The following is a 22,039-nucleotide window of genomic DNA, read 5'->3' as shown; positions in this document are numbered from 1 at the left end:
ACGTCCTGGGGTTAGAGGTGAGGGGGTGCTGCCTTTCCCATCTCAGAGCTCTAGGAGGAGTCTGTGCTCCCCCTCCTGGTATTCTTAACACCCAAAGACCCTTCCCCAATCCAGGGCAGGAATGTTCCACACTGACTGCCTCCAGAAAGCAGAGAACAAAGAGTCACTTCTTGACTTCAAGCCTCTAAACCAGTGGTTCTCAACCTTGGCTGCACATTAGAATCATCTGGGAATCTTTTTATTTATTTATTTATTTATTTAAAATATATTTATTTTTTACAGAGAGGAAGGGAGAGAGACAGAGGGTTAGAAACATCAATGAGAGAGAAACATTGATAAGCCGCCTCCTGCACACCCCCTCCTGGGGATGTGCCCGCAACCCAGGTACATGCCCCCGACCAGAATCGAACCCGGGACCTTTCAGTCCGCAGGCCGACGCTCTATCCACTGAGCCAAACCGGTTTCGGCTGGGAATCTTTTTAAAATCCTGATTTTTGGGCCTCATCCTCTGGAAATTCTGTTTCTTTGTTATGGGGTAGGGCCACAACATTAGTAACAAAGAAACAGAATTTCCGGAGGATGAGGCCCAGAAATCAGGATTTTAAAAAGATTCCCAGGTGATTCTAATGTGCAGCCAAGGTTGAGAACCACTGCTCTAAACAGACTTGACTACTGCGGGCAAAGACCTGCAGCTGAGAGGGGGCAGGTTCTGGGTGTCGAGGTCCAGAGCATGGAAGGCCTCCTGGGGGAGCAGTGGATCTGGAAGCCTGTGTGCTGGGTCAGAGACACGCCTGCCTCCCACCCTCCCCTGCCCTGCACATAGACGTGCCTGGACTGGGGTGAGGAGGAGAAGGAGAACTAGAAGGAAGGAACATTGAGTGTTTGTTTGCGGCCATGTAAAAAGGACTGTGACCCTCCCCTCTCGCTGAGTCACTCCCTAAGGCAGCAGGAGACGGAGGGTCTGAGAGCAGCCACACAGCTTTGTGGCCGTGACCAAGGCACCAAGATGGTGTCCGTGAAACGGGGCTGAGGAGGTAACAGAGGACCTCACCCCAGAAAACCCAATACCTCTTTGTGTGAGAGAGAGAAGGTGGCAGGGAGGGAGGGAGGGAGCAAATTGGACTCAAGAGGCCTCAAGGCCCAGATGAGGAGAATATACCAGGGACAGCATGGAGTTGAGCTCTGAGGTGAGGGTCAAGGGCAGCTGGGTGGGGGCCAGCCCAGACGGAAGACTGAGGTCCAGATGTTCTTGACCCTGCTCGGTTCTTTGGCACCTCTGCCTGAGATATAAACTGTCTGACATGGAAGTACAACTCCAGAGAAGGGGGTGGGGAACCTAAGTTAAATATTTTGTTTTTGTTTTTTCACTTGGCAGAATGGGGGCTGAAATTGAAGTTAGGTTTGGTTACTAAACAATAAAGAAAGCAACATTTCTCGCACACCCGACTGTGTGGTCTGAGTTTGCTGCTGCCTATAAATCGAGAAAAAGTTGTAAAATGAAGTACTAATCTCTAGGGTTTAGGTCAGACTGAGGAGTAGTGCCACTCAGCCAGAAGCTGGCTCATGGCTGGCCAGCACAGTGGTGGTGGCAGGAGCCTCTCCCACCTCCGTGGCAGCACTAAGAATGTCCAACTAACAGTTTAGGCCCGATCCCTTGGGGGCCTAAGCCTTTAGTCCGACATCCCCCAAGGACTCCCTGGCTGCCAGAAGGATGTCTGACTGCAAGGTTAGGCCTGATCCCCCGGGGAGTGGGCCTAAGTCAACAGGTGGACATCCCCCAAGGGGTTCTGGACTGCAAATGGGCGCAGGCCGGGCTGAGGGACGCACCCCCCACCTGAGTGCACAAATTTTGTGCACTGGGCCTCTAGTCCTATATAATAAAAGCCTAATATGCAAATCGACCTAACGGCAGAACGACCGGTCGCTATGACATGCACTGACCACCAGGGGGCAGATGCTCAACGTAGGAGCTACCCCCAGCGCGCAGGCCCTAGGCCAGCCAAGGTGGGTGCTAGTGGGGGGGCCCCCGTCACCCCGTAGAGGGAGGCGACTGGTGGTGGGGGGGCGATCAGGGGGCGGGGCTGGCCAGTGAGTGGGCTGGCACCGGCCCCCCAATTGCCCTGCTGGTTGCCTCCAAGGCAGGTGCCAGTGGGGGGCCCCCCCAATTGCCCTGCCGGTCACTCCACAGATTGGCCGTGATCGCTGGCCAGGCCTAAGGACCCTACGTGTGCATGAATTTCGTGCACCAGGCCTCTAGTAGTTTAATAACAATTTTAAAGAAAGGCCTAACACTTTTCTTTGTGATTAGCAGGATATAAATTATACATCAATACCTACAAGAATTTTGTAATGCTAAAAATAAACTGAATTATATTTTCTATTTTCCCCTCCTTTTTCTTTTCAATACTCATATTGAAGACTTTGAAGGTTATGCAGTGAGAATTTTACATGACCTTAATTCAGAAGTTCGGACTCTAAAGGTATCACTCCTATAATATTTATCATTTTAAAAATATAAATAAACTTAGTAAAAAGTTAGAGAAACTATAATGTACTTTCTTTCCTCCTAAAAGGGTAATGTCAATATTCTTCTTGATAAAGCAAGTTTGGAAAGTCAAGAAAGCATTGGTTTCATAAAGGCAACAAAAGTACTGATGAAAAAAACCTCAGTGGATATTATAAAAATAAGAGAGCTTTTCCAGAAGTATGGATATAATCCACGGGCCAAGAAAAATTCAGGTATGGATAACTTGTATTTTATAGGGTTTGTTTAGTATCAAAGAGAAAGGGCAGCATGATTCCATAAGACTATTTTGGCTTTGCCGTGGTTTCTAGTTCTTGCTCTGCCATTATGTGACCATCATTTTATTATTTATTCAATAACCACTGTGTGTTGTCCTTTCTAAATGCTAGATAAGAACTAACACAATGTTAGATGAAAGAACAGATATGTTGATTTACTTCAGCATAGTTGGTTTCTAGTCAGCTCTGCTAATAAATGAGACTGACCTTCTGGCATGTCTCCCCCCCCCCCCCCCCTTTTTTTAATCTCAAGTTCCTCTTCTGTAGAATGAGAGATTTTTGCCTATATAAAATGACAAAGTCCTTTTCAGTTTTAAAATTCTAATAAACAGTAATATAGCATAGTGATTTTAAATTCAGAGCCAAACTGCCTGAGTTCAAATCTCTGATTCCACCACTTAACCAGATGCATTGTCTTAGACCAGTTCCTCAACCTCTTATCTCGGTTTCTCATTCACAAAATGGAGATGTTTAATAGTCTCTACTTCTCAGATTGTATTAGGATTAAATAAGATAAAGTTTACTTAGAACAGTATCTGGCATGTTAATTGTGAGGTGTTACCTGTTGTTATTGTTGTGTCCATACCTTTGTTTGACCAATTTGAGCTTCAGTGTCCTCATTTCCATTGTGAGAGTGATCTTTGTACATAAATAAAGCATTAATTAAGTTCAACAAATACGTACTGAAGATTTTTGTGAAAGGTATATTAAACAGTCCACAAGGTATAAAAGAAACAATTCAGTTGACTTTGGTGTGTACAAGCTATGGATTCAAATACTGACTCCACCATCTACACACACTACTACATGTGTGACTAGACCAGCCGTGGGCAAACTATGGCCCGCGGCCCGTTTGAAATGAATAAAACTAAAAAAAAAAAAAGACCGTACCCTTTTATGTAATGATGTTTACTTTGAATTTATATTAGTTCACACAAACACTCCATCCATGCTTTTGTTCCGGCCCTCTGGTCCAGTTTAAGAACCCATTGTGGCCCTCGAGTCAAAAAGTTTGCCCATCCCTGGACTAGACAGTTTTTTCAAATTGCTTTTCCCTCACTTGCGAAATGGGGATGATCATGGTGATGATTTTTTTTTTTAAATATATTTTATTGATTTTTTACAGAGAGGAAAGGAGAGAGATAGAGAGTCAGAAACATTGATGAGAGAGAAACATCAATCAGCCGCCTCCTGCACATCCCCCACTGGGGATGTGCCCGCAACCCAGGTACATGCCCTTGACCGGAATCGAACCCGGGACCTTTCAGTCCGCAGGCCGACGCTCTATCCACTGAGCCAAACCAGTCTTGGCCATGGTGATGATTTTACTTTATTTTATTAATCTCATCACTGACAGCCTTGTGATAAGCGCAAGAAGAGGTTTTTGGTAGTCGTAACATTTTTCAGAATTAATAGAAAAGCATAATGTCAAAACAGAACTCGGTGAATCAGCAGCTAGCTCTTCCATGGCCAAAAGCCATGAAATCAAAGTTTATTATAACTTTTTTTTAGATAATGCACCCTGCAGATTTAATGTGTCCTGGTTTATATACAGAAATAGTACCCTATCCTGGTTAATTTCCAGTTGCTGATCAAAACAATGAAAATTATATCTTCAAAAACAAGTGTGCACCTCTACTCCCTCGTCTGTTGCATCTCTTAGCTGATCAACTAAATGTATAGCCTAAATTTATCCCTTTCCTCTTCCTTTGGACCCAGGTGATTCTGATAAGGATTTCCACAAGTATCTCATATATCCTATTTGAACTATAGACCTTCCTTTAAAAGATGGAGTAAAAAGCCCATCACGTGTGGCTCAGTGGTTGAGCGTTGACCTATGAACCAGGAGGCCATGGTTTGATTCCCGGTTGGGGCATATGCCCAGGTTGCAGGCTTGATCCCCGGTGTGGGGCGTGCAGGAGGGAGCCAGTTGATGATTCTCTTTCATCATTGATGTTTCTCTCTCTCCCTCTCCCTTCCTCTCTGAAATCAATAAAAATATATTTAAAAAAAAAGATGGAGTGAACAGAAACAAAAGGACTTGGGCCCTAGCCAGTTTGGCTCAGTGGATAGAGTATCAGTCTGCGGACTTAAGGGTACCAGGTTCAATTTTGGCCAAGGGCATGTACCTCAATTGCAGGCTCGATCATGTGGAGGCAACCAAGGATGTGTCTCTTTCACATCAATGTGTTTCTCTCTCTCTCTCCCCCTCCCCCTCTCCCTCTCCCTCTCCCTCTCCCTCTCCCTCTCCCTCTCCCCCTGCCCCCCTCCCTTTCACTCTTTCTCTAAAAATCAATGGAAAAATATCCTCGGGTGAGGATTAATAACAAGGAAGGACTTGGGCCCTAACTGGTTTGGCTCAGTGCATAGAGCATTGGCCTGCAGACTCAAGGGTCCCAGGTTCGATTCTGGTCAAGGGCATGTACCTTGGTTGCGGCCACGTACCCAGTAGGGAGTGTGCAGGAGGCAGCTGATCTATGTTTCTCTCTCATCGATGTTTCTAACTCTCTATCCCTCTCCCTTCCTCTCTGTAAAAAATCAATAAAAATATATTTTAAAAAAAGGACTTGGCACTGAAGGTGCCGTCCTGGATCTATTTTTTTTTATTTAAGTTTATAATGGTCTTTATTATCCATGAATGAGTGAGATCATGTGGTATTTTTCCTTCACTAACTGGCTTATTTCACGTAGCATAATGCTCTCCAGTTCCATCCATGACGTTGCAAATGGTAAGAGTTCCTTCCTTTTTAGAGCAGCATAGTATTCCATTGTGTAGATGTACCACAGTTTTCTAATCCATTCATCTACTGATGGGCACTTAGGCTGTTTCCAGATCTTAGCTATGGTGAATTGTGCTGCTATGAACATAGGGGTGCATATATCCTTTCTGATTGGTGTTTCTGGTTTCTTGGGATATATTCCTAGAAGTGGGATCACAGGGTCAAATGGGAGTTCCATTTTCAGTTTTTTGAGGAAACTCCATACTGTCTTCCATAGTGGCTGCACCAGTCTGTATTCCCACCAGCAGTGCACAAGTGTTCCTTTTTCTCCACATCCTCTCCAGCACTTGTCGTTTGTTGATTTGTTGACGATAGCCAGTCTAACAGGTGTGAGATGGTACCTCATTGTTGTTTTGATTTGCATCTCTCGGATGATTAGTGACTTTGAGCATGTTTTCATATGTCTCTTGGCTTTCTGAATGTCCTCTTTTGAAAGGTGTCTATTTAGGTCCTTTGCCCATTTTTTGATCGGATTGTTTATCTTCCTTTTGTTAAGTTGTATGAGTTCCCTATAAATTTTGGAGATTAGGCCTTTATCAGATATGACATTGGCAAATATGTTTTCCCACGCAGTGGATTTTCTTGTTGTTTTGTTGATGGTTTCTTTTGCTGTGCAGAAGCTTTTTATTTTGATGTAGTCCCATTTGTTCATTTTCTCTTTAGTTTCAAGTGCCCTAGGAGCTGTATCAGTGAAGAAATTGCTTTGGCATATGTCTGAGATTTTATTGCCTTTGGATTCTTCTAGAATTTTTATGGTTTCCCGTCGTACATTTAAGTCCTTTATCCATTTTGAATTTATTTTTGTGTATGGTGTAAGTTGGTGGTCTAGTTTCATTTTCTTGCATTTATCTGTCCAATTTTCCCAACACCATTTATTGAAGAGACTATCTTGGCTCCATTGTATGTTCTTGCCTCCTTTGTCAAATATTAATTGAGCATATTGGTTCGGGCCAATTTCTGGTCTCTCTATTCTATTCCATTGATCTATCTGTCTGTTCTTGTGCCAGTACCAGGCAGTTTTGAGAACAGTGGCTTTGTAATACATCTTGATATCTGGTATTGAGATCCTACCTACTTTGTTCTTTCTCAGGATTGCTGCAGCTATTCGGGGTCTTTTTTTATTCCAGATGAATGTTTGGACAGTTCGTTCTAGATCTGTGAAGTATGCCATTGGTATTTTAATGGGAAGTGCGTTGAATTTATAGATTGCTTTGGGTAGTATGGACATTTTAAAGATGTTGATTCTACCAATCCATGAACACGGTATGTTCTTCCATCTGTTTATGTCTTCGTCTATATCTTTTTTCAACGTCCTGTAGTTTTCTGAGTAGAGGTCTTTTACCTCTTTAGTTAAGTTTATTCCTAGGTAGCTTAATTTCTTTGGTGCGATGGTAAATGGGATTGTTTTTTTAGTCTCTCTTTCTGAAAGTTCATTTTTGGTGTATAGAAATGCCTCAGATTTCTTGGGGTTAATTTTGTATCCTGCTACATTGCCAAATTCGTGTATTAAGTCTAGTAGTTTTTTGATGGAGTCTCTAGGGTTTTGTATGTATAATATGTCATCTGCAAATAAGGACAGTTTTACTTCCTCTTTTTCAATTTGGATGCCTTTTATTTCTTCTTCTTGTCTGATCGCAATGGCTAACACTTCCAGTACTATGTTGAACAGGAGTGGTGAGAGTGGGCATCCCTGTCTTGTTCCTGTCCTTAGGGGATATGGTGTTAGTTTTTGTCCATTGAGTATGATGTTGGCTGTGGGTTTGTCATATATGGCTTTTATTATGTTGAGGTATGATCCTTCTATTCCCACGTTGCTGAGAGTTTTTATCAAAAATGGGTGTTGGATTTTGTCAAATGCCTTTTCTGCATCAATTGATATGACCATGTGGTTTTTATCTCTCAATTTGTTTATGTGATGTATCACATTTATTGATTTGCGGATATTGTACCATCCTTGCATCCCTGGGATAAATCCTACTTGGTCATGGTGTATGATCTTTCTGATGTACTGCTGGATCCGATTTGCTAAGATTTTGTTGAGGATTTTGGCATCTATGTTCATGAGGGATATTGGCCTGTAATTCTCTTTCATTGTGTTGTCTTTACCTGGTTTTGGTATTAGGGTGATGTTGGCTTCATAGAATGAGCTTGGAAGTGTTCCTTCCTCTTGAATTTTTTGTAGTGGTCTGAGGAGGATAGGTTTTAGTTCTTCCTTGAATGTTTGGTAAAACTCCCCTGTGAAGCCGTCTGTTCCTGGGCTTTTGTTTGATGGAAGCTTTTTGATGACTGCTTCAATTTCTTCCATAGTTATTGGCCTATTGAGATTTTTAGATTCTTCCTGATTGAGTTTTGGAATGTTGTATTTTTCTAGGAATTTGTCCATTTCCTCCAGGTTGTCTAGTTTGTTGGAGTAGAGCTGTCCATAATATTTTTTAACAATCATTTGTATTTCTGTGGGGTCTGTTGTTATTTCGCCTCTGTCGTTTCTGATTTTGTTTATTTGGGTCCTCTCTCTTTGCTTCTTGGTGAGTCTGGCTAGAGGTTTGTCAATCTTGTTTATCCTTTCAAAGAACCACTCTTGGTTTCATTGATTTTCTGTATTTTTTTTTTTTTTTTGTCTCTATGTCATTTATTTCTGCTGTAATCTTTATTATCTACTTCCATCTGCTCACTCTGGGGTTTTCTTGTTGCTCTCTTTCTAATTCTTTGAGTTGTAGAGTTAGATGATTTACTACCATTTTTTCTTGTTTTTTTGAGATAGGCCTGTAGAGCTATAAACTTCCCTCTCAGGACTGCTTTCATTGCGTTCCATAGGTTTTGGATTGTTGTGTTTTCGTTGTCATTAGTTTCCAAGATGATTTTAATTTCTTCTTTGCTCTCATTGGTAACCCAATCAATATTTAATAACATGCTATTCAGCTTCCAAGTGTTTGAGTATTTTGGGTTGTTTTTATTGTAGTTTATTTCTAATATTATGCTATCGTGGTCTGAGAAGATGCTTGGTATGATTTCAGTCTTCTTGAATTTGGGGAGACTTTGTTTGTGACCCAATATGTGGTCTATTTTTGAATCTGTCCCATGAGCACTTGAGTAGAATATATATTCCGTGGCTTTGGGGTGAAGTGTTCTGAAGATGTCAAGTCCGTCTGATCTAGTGAGTCATTTAGGATTGCTGTTTCTTTGCTGAGTGTTTTTCTAGCGGATTTATCCAGTGATGTCAGTGGTGTATTAAAGTCCCCTACTATGTTTGTATTGTTGTCGATCTCTCCTTTGATATCTTCCAGGAGTTTTTTTATGTATTTGCATGCTCCTGCATTGGGTGCATATATGTTTACCAGAGTTATATCTTCTTGTTGTATTGATCCCTTTAGTATTATGAAGTGGCCTTCCGTATCTCTTGTTATGGCCTTCACTTTGAGGTCTATTTTGTCCGATATAAGTATTGCTACCCCAGCTTTCTTTTCCTTTCCATTTGCCTGAAAGATATTTTTCCATCCCTTCACTTTCAGTCTGTGTGAGTCCCTTCTAATGAGGTGGGTCTCTTGTAGACAGCAAATGTATGGGTCATGTTTTTTTATCCATTCAGCCACTCGATGTCTTTTGGTTGGAGCATTTAGTCTGTTTACATTTAAAGTTATTATTGAAAAGTACTTGTTTGTAGACATTTCTTTTTTTGTGTCTGGCTGTTTTCTTTCTGAGCTTTTTAGTTCTTCTTTTTACACCAGTCCCTTTAGCATTTCTTGCATTGCTGGCTTGGTGGTGATAAACTCCCTTAGCCTTTTTTTGCCTGTGAAGCTTCTTATTTCCCCTTCAATTTTGAATGATAGCCTTGCTGGATAGAGTATTCTTGGATTGAGTCCTTTGCTTTGCATCACTTTGTAAATTTCCGTCCATTCTTTTCTGGCCTGATGTGTTTCTGTTGAGAATTCATTTGATAATCTAATGGGAGATCCCTTGTATGTAACTTTCCTTCTCTCTCTTGCAGCTTGTAAGATTCTCTCTTTGTCCTGAACATTTGCCATGGTAATTATGGTGTGTCTTGGCATGGGTCTTGTCAGGTTCACCTTGTTTGGGACTCTCTGTGCTTGTGTGACTTTTTTCTTCCCCACCTCCGGGAAGTTTTCTTATATTATTACTTCGAATAGGTTTTCTAATCCTTGTTCCTCTTTCTGTTGTTCTGGCACCCCTATTATTCGTATGTTGTTTCGTTTCCTGTTGTCCCAAAGCTCCCTTAGGCTCTCCTCCTGTCTTTTAATTTTTTTCTCCAATTGCAGTACAGTTTGGGTGTGTTTTGCTTCCTTGTCTTCTAATTCACTAATTCAGTCCTCCGCTTCTCCTAGTCTACTGTTGATACTTTCAATGGTGTTTTTTATTGCAGCTATATTGGTCTTCATTTCTTCTTGGGTCTTACTTGAGTTGTTGATTTTTTCATCTGTTTCTTCTTGCTTCTTGTATATGTTGTTGATTTTTTCCTCCATCCAGTTTATGCACTCTAGGACCCTTATTCTGAATTCTTTTTCTGTCATGTTGCATGCTTCTGTATCACTTAGCTGCTTTTCTGGAGAGTCCTCTTTTTCTTTCCTTTGGGGGTTTCTTTGTCTACCCATGTTTGATCTCACTGACATATCTAGGCGTTGAGTCATTCAGTGGCTGCTCCCTTGGTGGCAGTGACTCCTTGGGCTGTGGTTGCTCTTCGGGCGGTTGCGGTAGCAGCTGCTTCTCATTTGGCAGCAGCTCCTCTGGTGGGTGCTGTTCACAGCTTTGGTGGCTCTTCTGGCTGGTGTGGGGAGGCTTCATGTACAGCTGCTGATCCTCAGAGGGTGTGGTGATCAGGAGGCTGCTGTTGCTTGGATCTGCTGCGTTGATTTAAGGGCACATAATACAACACAACAAGGCACCCGTCCTGGATCTTTTAACTCCAACTTTAGTTCCACACGAAATTCATTCATCAGTAGTGTACCCAGGAAATGACAAAGGACTATAGGGAAAAGTATAGTTGTTAGTCAGTTATTTAATCTGAAGTGTAGTGGTTAAAAGTTAAGGTGTAGAGTTAGATGTAACCCTATCAAAGGTTTAGGAATGGCATATCTTTCTAATGCTGTCCTGTTATTTCTCTAACTAGGCTTTTTAAAAATAAATAGTTTTTTTTATTGCTTTCAGAGAGGGAGAGAGAGAGAGAAACACCAATGATGAGAGAGAATCAATGATAGGCTGCCTCCTGCATATGCCTCACTGGTGATAGAGCCCACAACCGGGGCATATGCCCTGACCAGTAATGGAACCGTGACCTCCTGATTCATAGGTCGATGCTCAACCATTGTGCTACCTTGGCTAGGCTCTCACTTGGCTTTTGATACTTGTGTTTCAGGCTGACAGGATAAAAATTTATTTTTGTATAACAGTCTTTCCTTTTTATGCATCTGTAAGTTAAATATTTAAATTAATATTTTTATACTTTATGTTGAATCTAGATTGTAGTTAATTCCACACTGTAATTACTGTCATTAAATGATAAAATAGTTTCACAGTATATTAAGAACTGGTAAATTACATTAACTGGGGAAGTAAGGAAATTGGACTTATATTTGTAGGTATTGATTTTTCATCTTTTAATACTTTAGTTTACTTCTTTTCTCTGTCATCAAAATGGGGTATGGGTAGACAAGAGATGATAATCAGAAATTTACTAAAGGTACAATTAGAATGAAACCTTAGAGACTGAGGACAGAATCAGGACTTTTACTGATTAAGGACATTTCAAATGAAACTGTTTTATGTGGTTTTAGTACTTGAGATTTCCTGATTTGATGTTTAAATACAATATGACCTTTTCTTCCAGAGGGTGAGCAAGAAGCCATTGACTCTAAACCAGAGTCCACTAGAGATGAAAACCTTCAAAAGCCTGATGTAAAGGATGATATGTCTAATCCTGTTGTTCCAAGCAGCTCTGTTTCTGAGAAGATTCCATGTAGTCCACAACTTTCAGATTTTGGACTTGAGCGGTACCTGATATCGCAAATTCCACCAAACCCTCCACAGGCAGTAAACAATCATAAGAAAGAGCCAAACATGTTAACTCCATCTTCCAAACAGTCACCAGTTGAAGTACTAAAAACTCCAAAATGTGCACTAAATATGGATGATTTTGAGTGTGTGACTCCTAAATTAGAGCACTTTGGTATCTCTGAATATACTGTGTGTTTGAATGAAGATTACACAATGGGACTTAAAAATGTGAAGAATAAAAGGTAAGCAGCTTTCTTAAAAGGTACAGCTCATCTAACTTCCTATATCTCTTGTATTTATTGATTTTTTTCTTAGAAGTATGATGTTTCAGACTGAGGTCTTCAGATACTTCTTATTTCAAACTTCCCTGAATCACCAATTCTAAGTAAAGTGTGAGCTATAGATTTTTTCAGGTTACATGCTATAAAAGGAGTGACACTGGCCTGGAAAAAAAAGATGTTTGGTAAGATAGAGAAAGAAGAATAAAATTAAAGCATTGCCCTGGCTGGTGTGTTCAGTGGTTAGACCCAAAGGATCTCAGGTTCAATTACCTGGGTTGCAGGTTCCATCCCTAGCTGGGTTGGGGCGTGTATGGAAAGCAACCCATGAGTGTCTTTCACATCGTTGTTTTTTCCTTCCTCCCTCCTTCTTTCCCTCCCGCTCTAAAAATCTATGGGAAAAATATCCTTGAATGAGGATTAACAAAAAAGTATGTGTGTGTAAGTAAAGCTACAGTAAGTAAAACAGTATAAAACTGTCACAGAATAGACCTATAACTGGGACAAAATTGCCCAGAAACAGATTAATTTATATCAGTGGTTCTCAACCTTCCTAGTGCCGCGACCCTTTAATACAGTTCCTCATGTTGTGGTGACCCCCAACCATAAAATTATTTTCATTGCTACTTCATAATTGTAATTTTGCTACTGTTATGAATCGTAATGTAAATATCTGCTATGCAGGATGTATTTTCATTGTTACAAATTGAACATAATTAAAGCATAGTGATTAATCACGAAAACAATATGTAATTATATGTGTGTTTTCCAATGGTCTTAGGCGACCCCTGTGAAAGGGTCGTTCGACCCCCAAAGGAGTCGCAACCCACAGGTTGAGAGCCACTGATTTATATAATGAGTTGAACTTATTATGGCTTTCCTTTAAGTCAGAGATTCTTAATCTACTTCTAAGTCAAAACTTTCAATACAAGATGGTTCTTAAGCTTTTTTGAGCCATGTTTCCACTTTTTTCTTCTTCTTGATTTCAGAGAGAGGAAGCGAACAGAAGGGACAGCAATATCATTGATGAGAGAGAGTCAGTGATCAGCTGCCTCCTGCACACCCCCCTCCCCGCCCCCCCCCCCCCCCCCCCGCCCCACTGGGGATTGAGCCATAAGCCTGGCATGTGTCCTGACTGGGAACTGGGAATCGAACCTCAACCTCCTGGTTCATGGGTTGATGCTCAACCACTGATTTATACCACTGGGCTATACTTTTTTTTTTTTTTTTTAATGTATTTTTATTTTAGAGAGGAAGGGAGAGGAATAGAGAAACATAAATGATGAGAAAAAATCATGGATCAACTGCCTCTTGCACACCCCCTACTGGGGATATAGCTCATAACACTGGCATGTGCCCTGAGAATCAAATCATTACCTCCTGGTTCATAGGTCAGTGCTTAACCTCAGCCATACCAGCCGGGCTGGGCTGTACATTTATTTTTAAAAAAAAAAAAAACACAATTCTTTTAGCCCTGGTTGGTGTTGTTCAGTGGTTTAAGCATCAGTCTCCACATAGGGGTCCCAGATTCTATTCCGATTCCCAGTCAAAGGCACCTACCTGGGTTGTGGGCTCGCTCCCTGTACCCAGTCTGGGTGCGTGCAAGAGGCAACCAATCTCTATGTCTCTCTCTCTCTCCCTCCCTTCCTTCTACTCTTTCTGAAAAAGCAATGGAAAAAATATCCTCTGGTGAGGATTAACAAAATAAATAAATAAAAATAAATAAAAAATAATTCTTTTAAAGAGAGAGAAACATCAATCAGTTGCCTCAAACTCACAACCTGGGTATGTGCCCTGACCAGGAATCAAACCTGCACTGCTACCTTTTGGTGTACACGATGACACCCCAACCAACTGAGTCATAAAATAGGAGTGAATATTCCTCCAGGCTTGATGATTTATTGTAAGATTAAATTTTCCCAGAGGTTTAATATTAACTTTTTTTTACCTTATAATTTCCCTATTAATCATGCCAGTGAGGAAGCTGTAGAAACAGAACCAGTGTCCAGTAATAGCACCACTGCTAGCCTCATAAACCAGCAATTGGAAAAAAATGGTAAGTATGAAAATCAAGTTACTTCTCAGCTATACTCTTTCCAGATGATCTTTGTACAAAAATGATGCACCACATACATATTCTAATAGCCTTCTGCATCTTTTCAGTTGGTGACATCCAGTTCTGTTAAGTACCACCATTCATTTCATTCATGTTCAGCATGATTTCATACGGGAGAAAGATAAAATTTTCTTTCTTTTTATACTCTTCCTTGTTATATTCAGTATTTGTCAGTTTGTTTTTAACATTTTAACTTAAAGCATATAAATATACATTCATTCACCAATTTTTTGATATAGAGCCAGTAGCACCCTTTTTAAATTTAGCCTCAGCCTATTGATTAGAGTTCTACATTATTTTATATAAACTACACTCGGAATACATCAGCTACCATTCAAATTGTTTTTAAAGAGTACAAGAACTTAAAGAAAATTTCATGTAGTTTTCTCATATTTGTCCCAGCAAACTGAAAACACTGGTTTTCATGAAAATATAAAATAAAAAAATTCTAGTTTTATGATTTCTTTGAATAATTATTTATACTTGTCTGATCTATTCCAAATTTATTGGCAAATCTTTTAAAGTAACTTGTCTTTATGAAGTCTTTCCAGAGTTTTAGACATTATTTTCAGAAATATTCTCTTTACTAATTTCACTGACTTGTTATTAAATTAACAAGTACCTCTGGCATAAACAGGTGTAACAAAATGCAACTCATTCATAGTAAGCTTAGAGCTTAACTTATAAGAAAAAACATGACTATATTAAAGAGTAGCCTATTTTTTTAAAAAGGAGAGAAATTGGACCACTACCTTCCATCATACTCAGAAATCACTTCCCAGTGGACCATAATAAGGGAGACTATCTTTTATGACTTCCTGCCTGAAATCCTTCAGTGGGCCATCAGCAGTATCCTATCAACACTAATAAAAGAGAAAAATGGTAATTGGCGTACGAGCTACCCTTTTCATTGGCTAATCAGGGCTATATGCAAATTAACTGCCAACTAAGATTGGCAGTTAACTGCCAACAAGATGGCGGTTAATTTGCATATGTAGGCACAATGCATGGAGGCGAAAGGGAAAGCAGGAAGCAGCCCCCTGCCACTGACAGTGATTGGAAACCCAGGGGGGAGCTAAGAGCTGGGGGGCAGGGCAAAGGCGGCCCTGGGGCCGCCTTTGCCCTGCCCCCCAGCCATGATCGGAGAATCAGGTGCCTTTTCCGCCCTGGCCAGTGATAGCAGGAAGTAGGGGTGGAGCCAGCGATGGGAGCTGGGCACGGTCGAAGCTGGCAGTCCCAGGAGCTAGGGGTCCCTTGCCTGGGCCTAAAGCGAAGCCCACGATCGTGGGGCCGCTGCAGCTGCGGGTCCCCGCTGCCTGGGCCGGACGCCTAGGCCAGAGGCGTCAGGCCTGGGCAAGGGGCCGATCCTGCGATTGGAGGGTGATGGGGGTCAACGCCTGAGGGCTCCCAGTATGTGAGAGAGGGCAGGCTGGGCTGAGGGACACTCCCCCACACACACACCCAGTGCACGAATTTCGTGCACCGGGCCCCTAGTATAATAAAAAGCTTAATATGCTAAGTGTCTGGTCATCTGGTCGGTCATTCAACCAATCAAAGTGTAATATGCTAATGATATGCTAAGGCCACTCAGCCGCTCGCTATGATGTGCACTGACCACCAGGGGGCAGATGCTCCCATGGGTAGGTTAGCTTGCTGCTGGGGTCCGGCCAATCAGGACTGAGCGAGACTGGCTGGACACGCCCTGGAGCCCTCCCGCGGTCCCTGGCTTGCTGGCCAACCTCCCATGTCCCTCCCTGGCCCTGATCGTGCACCACTGGGGTCCCTCGGCCTGGCCTGCGCCCTCTTGCAATCCAGGCTGAGGGCCCCTCCCCCCCCCCCCCCCGCCAGTGTACGAATTTTGTGCACCGGGCCTCTAGTCTTATGAAAAGAATTGAAAGCTTACGTTTACCCATTAGTAATTTGGTTAAGTGGAGGCTTATTAAGAGAGTTAATGTATTTTTGTTTGACCCTATTTCTACGCCACAAAAGCTATTAAAATTTTTATAGTCTGTACTTATTAAAATTTAGTAATTTCTTTACCATTTTTTTTTGTGTTTGCCATTGCTTTTTTTTTTTTTTTTAATATATTTTTATTGATTTTTTACAGAGAGGAAGGGAGAGAGATAGTTAGAAACATCGATGAGCGAGAAACATCCATCAGCTGCCTCCTGCACATCTCCTACTGGGGATGTGCCCGCAACCAAGGTACATGCCCTTGACCGGAATCGAACCTGGGACCTTTCAGTCCGCAGGCTGACGCTCTATCCACTGAGCCAAACCAGTTTTGGCGCATTGCTTCTTATAGTTCACTCATTCCTTCTGGGTTTAGTTTTCTGGTTAAAGTACTGCCTTTAGCAGTTCTTTCAGAGAAGGTCTATTCTGTGTTAAGTAATCTCTAGTTCTGGATGACCCCCATGGGGATAGAGCCTGAGACCAGGGCATGTGCCCTGACCAGGAATTGAACCAGTGACCTGTTGGTGCATGGGTCGACACTCAACCACTAAGCCACACCAGCTGGGCTTTCACTCATTCTTGAATGATAATTTAACACGATATAGGTGACTAGATCAACATAGGTCTTTCTTCAGTATTTTAAAGAAATTATTCCATGTGACCTGGTATCTATTGCTGATGAGCAGAGGGCTATTGGTCTGATTAGCTTTTCTTTATAGAAAATCTCTTCTTTTTGGTAGCCTATAAGTTTTTATCTTTATCTTTGATATTCTTCATTTCTCTATAGTATGTTTGTTTTCATGTATTATGTTTATAATTTGGGATGATTTTTTAAACTAAGGACTCATCTAAGTCTGGAAAATACTGACATTATCTCTTTAATAATATTACTTTCCTCTAATTCCTCAATTTTTTTCTCCTGAAATTCCTGTAAGATATACACTGAGTGGCCAGATTATTATGACCACCTGACACTTGTAGGCAAATTAGCTATAATTTCACGCTGAAGTTGCTAGAGGGCCAGACCATTATAAACGTCTGAATAGCACAGCATACCTAAGTATCGTTGCTGATCAAGTTCATCCTATCATGTTGATGGCGTATCCCAATGGAGATGGCTTCTTCCAACAAGACAATGCACCATGCCATGGTGCTCATATTGTGCAGGAGTGATTTCAAGAACATGAGGGAGACTTTACCTTGCTTGGGTGGCTCCCACAATCACCAGATCTCAATCCAATTGAGCATTTATGGGACGAAGTTAAAAGAGCCATCAGGCAGCTGGTTCCACAACCATCAAATCTCACAGAACTAGACAGTGTTATTCATCAGGCATGGTGTCAGATTTCTCGCATCACTTTTCAACATCTCGTGGAGTCAATGCCAAGAAGAATCGCCGCAGTATTGAAGGCAAAAGGTGGCCCAACGAAGTACTGCTGGGGTGGTCATAATAATCTGGCCACTCAGTATATATTGAAACTTACCCTTTAGCCTCCTCAGTTTAACTTCCATTTGATAGCTTCCTTCCCTTTTTCTTTGCTACTTTGTGCTTTAGACGTCCTTCCAATTGCTGTTTATCTCTTACACTGAGTCTAATTTATTATGTTAACCGATCACTTGAATTATTACTCTAATGACTACATTTTTTGTTTTATAAGTTTTTTTCTATTTTTCCTTCTGTATTGCTCTCTTGCCTTAAGATTTATATGCCTCCATTTATCTCTTTGAACATTTTAAACACTTGTATCTGAAAGACTCTTAATGTATTCATTCTCTTGTTTATCACTTTGATTGTCTTTCTTGGGGCTTGTTTCCTCACATGCCTTTAATTTTTAATGCATCTTTTTTTTAATTAAGTAATTAATTATTTTTTTATTGTTTAAAGTATTATAAATAGTAGTACATATATCTCCTTTTTTTTCCCAATTGACCTTCCCCCAGCCTCCCCTACCCCCCCCCCCCCCCCCCCCGCACATGCCCTCACCCTCCTCCCATTGTCTTGCATCCAGTGGTTATGCTTATATGCATGCATACAAGTCCTTCGGTTGATCTCTTACCTCTCCCCCCCCAGCCCCCCGCCATCCCTCCCCAGCTTTCCCGCTGTAGTTTGACAGTCTGTTTGATTCTTCTCTGCCTGTGTATCTATTTTTGTTCATCAGTTTATAATGTTTTTTATTATACATAAATAAGTGAGATCATGTATTTTTCTTTCACTGACTTCATGGATTGGTAGATCCATGGCTTATTTCACTTAGCATAATGCTCTCCAGTTCCATCCATGCTGTTTCAAATGGTAAGAACTCCTTCTTTTTTTATAGCACTGTAGTATTCCATTGTGTAGATGTACCACAGTTTTCTAATCCACTCATCTGCTGATGGGCATTTAGGCTGTTTCCAAATCTTAGCTATTGTAAATTGTGCTGCTATGAACATAGGGGTGCATATATTCTTTCTGATTGGTGTTTCTGTTTTCTTGGGATATATTCCTAGAAGTGGTATTACTGGGTCAAATGGCAGTTCCATTTTTAATTTTTTGAGGAAATGCCATACTGTTTTCCACAGTGGCTACACCAGTTTGTATTCCCACCAGCAGTGAAGGAGGGTTCCTTTTTCTCCGCATCCTTGCCAGCACTTGTCATTTGTTGATTTGTTGATGATAGCCATTCTGACAGGTGTGAGGTGGTTCCTCATTGTTGTTTTGATGTGCATCTCTCGGGTGATTAGTGACTTTGAGCATGTTTTCATATGTCTCTTGGCTTTCTGAATGTCCTCTTTTGAAAAATGTCCATTTAGGTCCTTTGCCCATTTATTGATTGGGTTGTTTATCTTCCTTTTATTAAGTTGTGTGTTATCTGTAAATGTTGGAGATTAAACCCTTATTGGAGATAACATTGGCAAATATGTTCTCCCATGCAGTGGACTTTCTTGTTGTTTTGCTGATGGTTTCTTTTGCTGTGCAGAAGCTTTTTATTTTGATGTAGTCCCATTTGTTTATTTACTCCTTAGTTTCCATTGCCGTAGGAGCTGTATCGTTAAATATATTGCTACAACAAATGCCTGCCATTTTGCTGCCTATGGCTTCTTCTAAGATTTTTATAGTTTCTCATCTTATATTTAAGTCCTTTATCCATTTTGAGTTTATTTTTGTATATGGTGTAAGTTGGTGGCCTAGTTTAATTTTTTTGCAATTATCTGTCCAATTTTCCTAACATGATTTATTGAAGAGACTGACTTGACTCCATTGTATGCTCTTGCCTCCTTTGTCAAATACTATTTGAGCATAATGGCTTGTGTCGATTTCTTGATTCTTTGTTTTGTTCCACTGGTCTATATGTCTGTTCTTGTGCCAGCACCAGGCAGTTTTGAGAACAGTGGTTTTGTAGTATAGCTTGATATCTGGTATTGTGATCCCTCCAACATTGTTCTTCTTCTCAAGATTGCTGCAGCTATTCGGGGTCTTTTTTTATTCCAGATGAATTTTTGGAGAGTTTGTTCTAGGTCTTTGAAGTATGCCATTGGTATTTTAATGGGGATTGCATTGAATTTATAGATTGCTTTGGGTAGTATGGACATTTTAATGATGATGATTCTACCAATCCATGAACATGGTGTATTCTTCCATTTGTTCATGTCTTCCTCTATCTCTTTTTTCAGCGTTCTGAAATTTTCTGAGTACAGGTCCTTTATCTCCTTGGTTAAATTTATTCCTAGGTATCTTAATTTTTTTGTTGCAATGGTAAATGGGATTGCTTTTTTAATTTCTCTTTCTGTGAGTTCATTATTGATGTATAGAAAAGCCATAGACTTCTGGGTGTTAATTTTGTATCCTGCTACATTGCCGAATTAATTTATTTAGTCTAGTAGTTTTTTATGGAGTCTTTGGGCTTTTCTGTGTACAATATCATATCACCTGCAAATAAGGACAGTTTACCTCTTTTCCAATTTGAATGCCTTTTATTTCTTCTTCTTGTCTGATCACAATGGCTAGTACTTCCAGTACTATGTTGAACTGGAGTGGTGAGAGTGGGCATCCCTGTCTTGTTCCTGTTCTTAGGGGAAATGGTTTTAGTTTTTGCCCATTGAGTATGATGTTGGCTGTGGGTTTGTCATATATGGCTTTTATTATGTTGAGGTATGATCCTTCTATTCCCACCTTGCTGAGGGTTTTTATCAAGAATGGGTGTTGGATTTTGTCAAATGCTTTTTCTGCATCAATGGATATGATTATATGATTTTTATCTCTCTTTGTTTATATGGTGTATCACATTTATTGATTTGTGGATATTGTACCATCCTTGCATCCCTGGAATAAATCCCACTTGGTCATGGTGTATGATCTTTCTAATGTAATGCTGGATTTGATTTGCTAGAATTTTGTTGAGGATTTTAGTGTCTATGTTCATGAGGGATATTGGCCTGTAAGTCTCTTTCTTTGTGGTGTCTTTATCTGGTTTTGGGATTAGGGTAATGCTGGCTTTGTAGAAAGAGCTTGGAAGTGCTCCTTACTCTTGAATTTTTTTGAATAGTCTGAGGAAGATAGGTTTTATTTTTTCTTTGAATGTTTGGTAAAACTCCCCTGTGAAGATGCCTGGTCCTGGGCTTTTGTTTGTTGGACGTTTTTTGATTACTGCTTTAACTTCCTCCATAGTTATCAACCTATTCGGATTTTTTGATTCCTCCTCATTGAGTTTTGGAAGGTCATATTTTTTTAAGAATATGTCCATTTCTTCTAGGTTAACCAGTTTGTTGGAATAGAGTTGCTTATAGTATTTTTTTACGATTCTTCGTATTTTGATGGGGTTTGTTGTTATTTCACCTCTTTCATTTCTGATTTTGTTTATTTGGGTCCTCTCTCTTTGCTTCTTGGTGAGCCTGGCTAGAGGTTCATCAATCTTGTTTATCCTTTCAAAGAACTAGCTCTTGGTTTCATTGATCTTTTCTATTTTTTTTTTTTTTGTTCTCTATTTCATTTATTTCCACTCTGATCTTTATTATTTCCTTCCTTTTTTTGTTGCTCTTTTTCTAATTCTTCAAGTTGCAGAGTTAGATGGTTTATTATCAATTTTTCTTGTTTTTTGAGATATGCCATAATGCTATGAACTTCCCTCTCAGGACTCCTTTCATTGTGTCCCAAAGATTTTGGATTGTTGTGTTTTCATTGTTGGTTTTTTTTGCAGGATGTGTTTTATTTCTTCTTTAATCTCTTTGGTAACCCACTCATTGATTAATAGTGTGCTATTCAGCCTCCAAGTGTTTGAATTTTTGTGATTGATTTTACTGTAGTTGATTTCTAATTTTATGCCATTGTGATCTGAGAAAATGCTTTATATGATTTCAGTCCTCTTCAATTTGGAGAGACTTTGCCTGTGTCCCAATATGTGGTCTATCTTTGAAAATGTCCCATGTGCACTTGAGAAGAATGTATATTCTGGAGTTTTGGGATGGAATGTAATAAAGATGTCGATTAAGGCTGTCTGATCTAGTGAGTCGTTTAGGATTGATATTTCTTTGCTAATGTTTTTCTAGAAGATTTATCCAGTGACATTAAGGGGATATTAAAGTCTCCTACTATGATTGTGTTGTTGTTAATCTTACCCCTGATATCTTCCAGATTTTTTATGTATTTGGGTACTCCTGCATTGGGTGCATAAATGTTTACCAGAGTTATATCTCTTGTTGTATTGATCCCTTTAGAATGAAGTGGCCTTTCTTGTCTCTTGTTATGGTCTTCACTTTGAGGTCTATTTTGTCAGATATAAGTATTGCTACCCCAGCTTTTTTTCATTTCCATTTGCCTGCTAGATACTTTTCCATCCCTTCACTTTCAGTATGTGTGAGTCCCTTGTTCTGAGGTGGGTCTCCTGTAGACAGCATATATATGGGTCATGTTTTCTTATTCATTCATTTACTCGACGTCTTTTGGTTTGAGCATTAATCCATTTACGTTTAATGTTATTATTTATAGGTACTTGTTTGTAGCCATTTCTGTATTTTATGCCTGTCTTCCTTCCTTCCTTTCTGTTTCTTCTTTCCTTTAGCATTTCCTGTATTGCTGGTTTGGTAGTGATAAACTCCCTTAGCCTTTTTTTTGTCTGCGAAGCTCC

At 40.3% G+C, this 22,039-nt stretch overlaps 1 protein-coding gene across 4 annotated transcripts in view; it reads left to right on the top strand.

The window, feature by feature from the left end:
• The window catches only part of SKA3 (spindle and kinetochore associated complex subunit 3), a 52,507-nt gene that overhangs the window by 12,321 nt on the left and 18,147 nt on the right, over positions 1-22,039 (top strand). For all 4 annotated transcript variants that reach the window (XM_059684207.1, XM_059684206.1, XM_059684209.1 and 1 more), the window contains 4 exons: positions 2,419-2,480; positions 2,574-2,739; positions 11,422-11,830; positions 13,843-13,922. In XM_059684207.1, coding sequence (XP_059540190.1) covers positions 2,419-2,480; positions 2,574-2,739; positions 11,422-11,830; positions 13,843-13,922 — 717 coding nt within the window. The remainder of the gene's footprint in view (positions 1-2,418; positions 2,481-2,573; positions 2,740-11,421; positions 11,831-13,842; positions 13,923-22,039) is intronic.

The sequence above is a fragment of the Myotis daubentonii genome, chromosome 2 (assembly GCF_963259705.1).
Source record: "Myotis daubentonii chromosome 2, mMyoDau2.1, whole genome shotgun sequence".
NCBI classification, from domain to species: Eukaryota; Metazoa; Chordata; class Mammalia; order Chiroptera; family Vespertilionidae; genus Myotis; species Myotis daubentonii.
The sequence above is the reverse complement of the archived record's forward strand: the minus strand, read 5'-3'. Positions and strand labels throughout refer to the sequence as shown.